Consider the following 8,158-nt stretch of genomic DNA (forward strand, 5'->3'; position numbering starts at 1 on the left):
CCAGTCAGCCTGACATCAATACCAGGAAAGATTCTAGAGCAGATCATTAAGCAAACAGTCTGTGAGCATCTAGAAAGAAACTCTGTGATCACTAAAAGTCAGCATGGGTTCCTGAAAAATAAGTCATGTCAGACTAATCTGATCTCATTTTTTGACAGAATTACAAGCCTGGTAGATGAAGGGAACGCTGTGGATGTAGCCTATCTTGATTTCAGCAAGGCCTTTGACAAGGTGCCCCATGATATTCTTGTAAAGAAGCTGGTAAAATGTGGGCTAGACAATGCTACCATTCAGTGGATTTGTAGCTGGCTTACTGACCGAACCCAAAGGGTGCTCATCAATGGCTCCTCCTCATCCTGGAGAGTAGTGACTAGTGGGGTGCCACAGGGTTCTGTCTTGGGCCCAGTCTTATTCAACATCTTTATCAATGACTTGGATGATGGGCTTGAGGGCATCCTGAGCAAGTTTGCAGATGACACCAAATTGGGAGGGGTGGCTAACACCCCAGAGGACAGGATCACACTTCAGAATGACCTTAACAGATTAGACAACTGGGCCAAAGCAAACAAGATGAATTTTAACAAGGAGAAATGTAAAGTACTACACTTGGGCAAAAAAAATGAAAGGCACAAATACAGGATGGGAGACACCTAGCTTGAGAGCAGTACATGTGAAAAGGATCTTGGTAGACCACAAACTTGACATGAGTCAGCAGTGTGATGCAGCAGCTAAAAAAGCCAATGCAATTCTGGGCTGCATCAATAGGAGTATAGCATCTAGATCTAGGGAAGTAATAGTACCACTGTATTCTGCTCTGGTCAGACCTCACCTGGAGTACTGTGTCCAGTTCTGGGCACCACAGTTCAAGAAGGATACTGACAAGCTGGAACGTGTCCAGAAGAGGGCAACCAAAATGGTCAAAGGCCTGGAAACGATGCCTTATGAGGAACGGCTTAGGGAGCTGGGTATGTTTAGCCTGGAGAAGAGAAGGTTAAGGGGTGATATGATAGCCATGTTCAAATATATAAAAGGATGTCATATAGAGGAGGGAGAAAGGTTGTTTTCTGCTGCTCCAGAGAAGCGGACACAGAGCAACGGATTCAAACTACAAGAAAGAAAATTCCACCTAAACATTAGGAAGAACTTCCTGACAGTAAGAGCTGTTCGGCAGTGGAATTTGCTGCCAAGGAGTGTGGTGGAGTCTTCTTCTTTGGAGGTCTTTAAGCAGAGGCTTGACAGCCATCTGTCAGGAATGCTTTGATGGTGTTTCCTGCTTGGCAGGGGGTTGGACTGGATGGCCCTTGTGGTCTCTTCCAACTCTATGATTCTATGATTCTATTCCTCACTTTTGCAATGCATATTCCTGTAACTCTCCTAACTGTACAAAGTAAGGTTCTCTTTCAAAGTGGATTTGTTCTGCTTGGGTGGACAAAGCAATTTAATTCACTTTTGTGGCATAAAACCTAATATTTCCTGCTATGCACTTGAATCCCTCCTGCAAAACACTGACACAGCCTGGAAGGGACCCCTTGATCTGCTTTTCCTCTTCACCATCGAAACCTCCTTGATCTCCTCTGCTTCTTGCTCTCAAACAGAAAGCGGTGAGGCAGTAGACAGAAGGAACACCCATAGCTCCCACTGCCTGCTTGCTGATTGGCTCTCTCTGCCTGGCAAGAAAGCCAATAGCAGCGAGGAGGAGGAGAAGGAGCAACTTCCTGTGATCATGGCAGGGAGGAGCAGGAGGCAAAAGATTCACTGGGTTTTACTCTGCCTCTTCTCCTTGCCTATCCATCATGTATTACAAGCTCTGTTGAACGCAAGCTGCCTCCGCATGGCAGTTTATTCCATTTCATAGCGTTTCATGACATTATATTCAAGCTTCTGCACTATGTTACAACCACTTCTGGAACTATAGTAGAATATCATGGAACTATAGTGGAATATAGCAGAATTTCCACATTATTTGAAACATCCCCCCCCCGGAAGCCAATAACATGGAAACGAGCGCTAAACTTGCATTCTTCATCAGATGAAGAACCCACCCTTCACCCTAAGGACCCAGGGTGTGTGTGTGTGTGTGTGTGTGTGTGTGTGTGTGTGTGTGTGACAACATTAAAACACAAGATTAAAAACAATTTAAAAAGCAACATTAAAAACAATTTAAAGCAACTATATAGCTTTAAAAATGGCTTTTACATGCTGCGAAAGCTCAAATGTAATGCAGACCATAATAGGGAAAATGGAATAAACTGTGCTGTGAATGTAGCCAGTCTCTCACGTTGTTTTGAGACAAGACGCCCTTGTTTTCAGGTGCTTTGCAAAACTAAGCTCCATCTTGGAGCTGCGTGTATTTTTAGACTGTATACCTGCAGGCAGAGTTGGCTGGTTTTCATTTTGCTTTGTGCGGCACCTAGGTTCTTAGGCCCTTAAGAAACTGCTGCAAACCCAGAGATAGGTCTGAACTTCCCAGACGATTGCATCAGCTGATCCTTCTTAATGTGTAGCTTGGCACCGTGGCCTTCCAAGGAGCTGAACCTCAAATGTTTCAGTCCCACCTCCCGGCTAATTGCAATGGCCGCAATCCAAGGCAGAGTTAAGCACGCATAAGCCCGTCGATTTCAATGGGCTTAAGCGTGCTCAAGTCTGCCTTGGATCGTGGCCAACGTCTGCTTCTGCCATCGAGCTATTTTCTCCTCCCGCCCATCTGCTGTTTCCATCTCCAGGCCAAGCCAGGAAGAGAGCCAGCATCATTAGTTAGTCCTTTGCTGATCAGTGGGGAAGCAATCCCTGGATCACAGCGGTAGAGATTTTGTGCCACAAAGAATTGGCGTTCGGCTAAACTGATCTAAGACGCAGGGCTGTGAACACATCGATACATTTATATTTTAAAAGCCATTAGGAAGATATGCAAAGGGAAAGTCCAGGAACGGCGTATCTAGGGAAGTTCGGTTGATACAAAGCATCTCTCTGGTGTTTCCAGAGGGCTTGAAAACATTTTTCAAAGAATCAGAATCCCTTGCTGTACAGGGCAAACAACAGGATGGTCCTGGGAACTGAACTTTGACCCAACAGTCTGCTGTTACAGCCACTTTGAATGCTGATGTTGCCTTTCCTTTCCTTTCTTTTCTTGCCTCCAGCTGGGTTAGATCCCAGTTGGAAATGTGAGTTATCTCCACATTGGAAAAGGAATGGGGGGAAAATATGCTTGTAATATGTAACTCTCGCTAATAGAAAACTCAAGTGCTGAGTGCCACTGGCTATATAACTAAAACAGGGCTGCTGAGAAATAGGAGGGAGCCATTGATATGCTTGGGAGGACCCTATGCTTTTCAGAAGTACGGTGGAGGCATAGCTGCCAAGTCCCGGTTAGAAAAATACGGGATCAGCAGCGCCAGCACCGGAAGTTGCTTCTACGCATGTCCAGACATGGGTAGAAGTAACTTCCGGTGCCGGCGCTGCCCGATTTCTGGTGCCCAGACATGGGCAGAGCGGCACCGGGATTCGCTTCTACGCATGTCCAGACATGCGTAGAAGCAACTTCCGGTGCTGGTGCTGCCCGATTTCCATCACCGATGCACACCACTGGTTCCCAATCAATCGAGCGGTTCGCCTGATGTCCTACTTGCTATGTACTCCACGAGAGAAAGAGGAGAAAGGGTAGGAAGCAGGAATATGCAAGAGAGTTACAGGACAGTATCGTGTGAGGAAGGTGGAGCGGAGAGAACAAAGCCAATAACCAGAAGTGAGGAGCGCAAGGAATGACAGAAGACAATGCTGGAATGGAAGAGGAAGACTGGGTCTGGGCAATAACAAAGAGGCAATGCAGTATTAAGCGATGTTGTGCACCCAATAAGTGACTTTGCCTAGAGGTGTTACTAGGGCTGTGTGCAAAACCAAGTGTTGGTGCGTATGCTCAGGAACACGCTTGGTTCCTCCAAACTGGGGGAGCGAAGGGGTGCCCAAAATCAACAGCAAGGAGAGGATATTGGTGTATTAACTCTGCACTTATAAAGGGGCACAGATGAAGTTTCAGGGATGACAGGGCTAAAGGACGGCTGTGGCTTGGGGGAGAAAGAAGGTGTGTGCCAGAGACAAGGGAACCCAGTGAAGAAATGATAAGGGGGTTGTGCACGGTGATGCTGTGATGGGGGCCGTATCTGTGATGGGGGGCACTCCATCAGCAGGCGAGGAAAGTGGGGAGGGCACAAGCTGGGGGCGACCCGCCTCGCCGCCTTACCTCTCTCAACCAAGCTGTCAAGGTCCCTGTCGACGCCCAGAAAGTAGCATCTCCTCCAGACTACCTCCTGCAGTACCCCGAGCCCCACAAGGGCCCTCCAGTTCTCCAGGGGCAGGAGGTCGTCGGTGGGTGCATGGAATGAGTGAGCTGGCATTCAAATCTATTCTTTTTAAAAGCATATTGCTATTGTGTTTTGCTATGTCCTCATTGGTAGCCAGTGGGTGGACTGGCACCTGTAGCAATTTCTCAAAAATGGTCTGGTACTGTATAAGGCAGTATACGCAAGCATAAAAGAAACAATTCAATTAAAATGCAGATTAATACAATGTTAAAATTCATGTTTAAAATTAAAAATCTACAAGTAAGATAAAACCATTGTGAGATAAAACCTTAGGGGAGGGTTTTATCTTATCCATAAAGGGGGGGGGGAAATCTCATGAGCGATATGTTCAAATGTGTTTTTACACTTTGGGGGCTGCTGCATCGCTTGTTCCTGAACCTTTTCTTCCTTCCAAATGCCCTGAAGATCCATTGCACACCTTGACTTGCATGAAACCTCCTCTCTCTTATTTTCCCAGTGAACCAGACCTGGAGAAGGAGGAGTGGCCAAGATCTCCTCAGGTGAGGATGAAACAGGGAGCAGGGAAAAGCAAACAGCCCCTGAAAACATCCCCACACTCTGGAAGAACTTGTTGGCAAAACCCCTGCACAGAATTGTATCTGCATGAAGACGGTTAGCACTTTTCTATTGGATGGCTGTCCTTGAGCCGAGTTTTCAATGGAGATGATGTATCCTGATTAAGTGGGGGAAACAGAATGGGAGAGCATTTGGGTGTGGATGATGTCATGCAGATAGAGAACTGGAGTTGCGTATATGAGCAATGGAAAAAAGCACTGCAGATTGCCATGTGGATGTGAGAGTGCTTCACCTTATCAATGGTCACAACTCCTGAGATGAATGGATGGCCCCAATGCTCCATTTGCTGCCTTCTTTCAAACATTAGCATTTGTGTATGTTCTAAGATGTTTAAAATAGTCAAAAAGACAACAGCTTTTAATTCCTCTGAATTTTATATCTGCTTTCCACTTTTCAAAGCTGGATCCCAAAGTTATTTCAGGCGGAATAGTTGGATTCAGGCCAGGGGTCAGCAAACTTTTTCAGCAGGGGGCCGGTCCACTGTCCCTCAGACCTTGTGGGGGGCCGGACTATATTCTTAAAAAAAAGATGAACAAATTACTAAGCTCCACAAATAACCCAGAGATGCATTTTAAATAAAAGGACACATTCTACTCATGTAAAAACACCAGGCAGGCCCCACAAATAACCCAGAGAGGACACATTCTACTCATGTAAAAACATGCTGATTCCTGGACCGTCCGCGGGCCAGATTTAGAAGGCCGCATCCGGACCCCGGGCCTTAGTTTGGGGACCCCTGATTTAGGCCCATTGCTTTGCCGAATGTTAATCACACACACAAACACACACAAACACACACACTGCAGTGGAAACTGCATGCAGCTGAGCAGCTCACATTCGGAGCATCAACACAGAAAGGAACAGAAAGAAAGCGACACAAATATTTTGATTGAAGTGTCTTAGAAAACGATTTTAAATCATGGACACCTTGGTTCTGAAAATGGCGTTGCCTGTATTGGTGTGAGTGATGGGGTCCCATGGCACAAAATTTCATGTGGTCGCAGTGCAAAGGAAAAGAGCAAAGATCTTCTCCCTAACTATAATGTCCAAACAAGATGTGATGGGGAAGAAGAATGATAGGTTTGTAAGGAGTCTTCAATAATTTTGCCAAGGAAATTCTTATTGTTCAAGGCCTAATTCTATTAGCCTCTCTTGTAAATGGCGATCCTTTATGAAATGCATTCAGGACCATCAAACAAATCTGTACTGAGATACACCTATCACCATTTTTACTATTGGAACTGCTCTGAATCTGACTTCAGGAAGAACGTGTTTTAACTGCAGAGTGTCCTGGAAAAGACACTCTGCATTAGGAAAGAAGGGAACTGAGTTCCCTCCCATTTTCCACTTTCCAGATGGTCCAAATGACCAGTACCCTGGAGTTCTGATTTGAATTGTTGTCAGGATTCTAACTGCCCTAACTGACCTAAGAATTCTGCAGAGCAGTTGCTGCTGTGGCCGGCTGCTCAGGTGAAAGTCAGCTCAGCGTCCAGCAGCTCAATCTACTTGAGGCTCAGGAGCACCTAGCGAATACTGGTCTATTCCTGGCACACTAGACTCTAGCTGAAGAACGCATTTCACGTAAGTTTATGGATTAAACATTCCTCACTATGCCATCAGGTGTGTTTATGCTCTGTGGAAAAGGATAGCTGCAGTAGCAGATAGCAAAACAGCGAAATGATGAGCAGATTCCCATCCACAACAAGTTGCTGAGGTAATGGCCATTTTCACAGGAACGATGCAACAGTATATTAAATCAGTAGCAGTGTGTTGAAAGGAAGTATGCGTGTCGGCATCTCTGGATCAGATGTCTATACCTAACCAGGGGGTGGGAGGGAGCAGGGGAACTCTTTCTTTTGCTGCTTCTTTCTGACCATGGAAGGAAGAATGCAGGAGGGAGGATGTCCTTCAATGACTAGACATGCTTGTTATTCCCTCTCTCATTGCATGTTGTCTTCTCTTTTGTTTCCAGGATGCCTGCCAATGTCTCCCTGAGTCTTCTCTCCAAACCCCGCCTGCGGTTGAGAAAAGGCTCTCTGTTGGTGAGGTGGCTGAGCTTAGTTTCTCGCCTCCAGTTATGTGCGTTCTTGACGGGGATTTTGGGCTGGATGATGTGCATTGCAACAACAGCCGGTGTGAACTGGAGAGTGTGGCGTGTAGAAAACATTGATGGAATCGCCTCTGGAAACGTCTGGATTGGAATCTGGGCTGTCTGTTTTTGGAGAGACCCTTCTAACGATGGCAACTCTTTTTGGCATTGTGAAGTGCTCCATGAGAAATATCCAAGCCTCCCAAGGGAAATTTTTATTGCTCAGGATTTAATGGCATTAGCTTCCATTATGAATTCAGCGGCCCTAGTGTTAACATCATTTGCCTTGTACAATGTTTTTGAGCCCAGAAAACATAAGGATTTTGTGTTAACCTTTTTTAGGATTGGAGCTTTCCTGAACTTATTTGCAGGGATACTTGTCCTGATTTCTGTGATATGGAACATGTCTGCTGTCTTGCAAAATGGGGAAATCAACTTCCCAGATGAATTTGAATTGCCTCCAATTCCCAGCGAGCAGCATATAGGAGCTTCTATTTACCTAGGCTATATCGCTGCGGGTTTCCAGCTGCTGAGTGCAGCATTTGTTGGGATTGAGAGATTTTGCGTCAAGTCCCCCGCAATAGAGACACGTGAAATAGAAACTGTAATGGTGATTACCCCAGGAAGTGCGGTAAAAACCGAGAGTCTAACTACTTGTTCGAAGTGTGGTTCTCTGTTGGATCTGGTAATTCGAGAGGAAACATGCGCAGTGATGGAGGAAAGCGATGTAGAAAATATTGTAATTCAAGAGGAATCCTCCTCAGTGGATACAGAGGAAAGCCATGAATCCCAAAGGTCACCTGAAGGACATCTAAGCCCACCTGAAGTCCCAAAACATAACATTATACATGTGATTCCCTGCAACAGGGAATAATAAACATCTCTTTCATTTCCCTGGAGGAGTGTTTATTGGTAGTACCTTGAATAAATAGACAAATTTGGGATTTTTATTCCTTTTAATGCTATAGGATATAATCTTTTAATGTTATAGGACAGGGGTTGCCAACTTCCAAGAGATCTACTCACAGAGTTAAAAACTGGTAGTGATCTACCCCCTTTTGGGGGGTTCAGGTTGAGGTTGAGCTTTTTTTTAGGAAGGAAAGCCCTGTTTTGGGGGATTCAGGGCAAACATGTA

At 45.5% G+C, this 8,158-nt stretch overlaps 1 protein-coding gene across 1 annotated transcript; it reads left to right on the plus strand.

The window, feature by feature from the left end:
* Window positions 1–4,685: 4,685 nt before the first annotated feature.
* LOC118089655 (claudin-34-like) lies at window positions 4,686–7,910 on the plus strand. Its single transcript, XM_088674992.1, has 2 exons — window positions 4,686–4,970; window positions 6,907–7,910. Exon 2 carries the CDS (start codon window positions 6,908–6,910, stop codon window positions 7,895–7,897), a length of 990 nt encoding a protein of 329 aa, XP_088531118.1. The 5' UTR covers window positions 4,686–4,970; window position 6,907; the 3' UTR covers window positions 7,898–7,910.
* The last annotated feature ends 248 nt before the right edge of the window (window positions 7,911–8,158 follow it).

Source organism: Zootoca vivipara, chromosome 8 (assembly GCF_965207765.1).
Source record: "Zootoca vivipara chromosome 8, rZooViv2.hap1.1, whole genome shotgun sequence".
Lineage (NCBI taxonomy): Eukaryota > Metazoa > Chordata > Lepidosauria > Squamata > Lacertidae > Zootoca > Zootoca vivipara.

Coding starts and splice junctions, on each gene's coding strand:
- LOC118089655 (XM_088674992.1), top strand. CDS start 6,908: ATGCCTGCCAATGTCTCCCTGAGTCTTCTCTCCAAACCCCGCCTGCGG.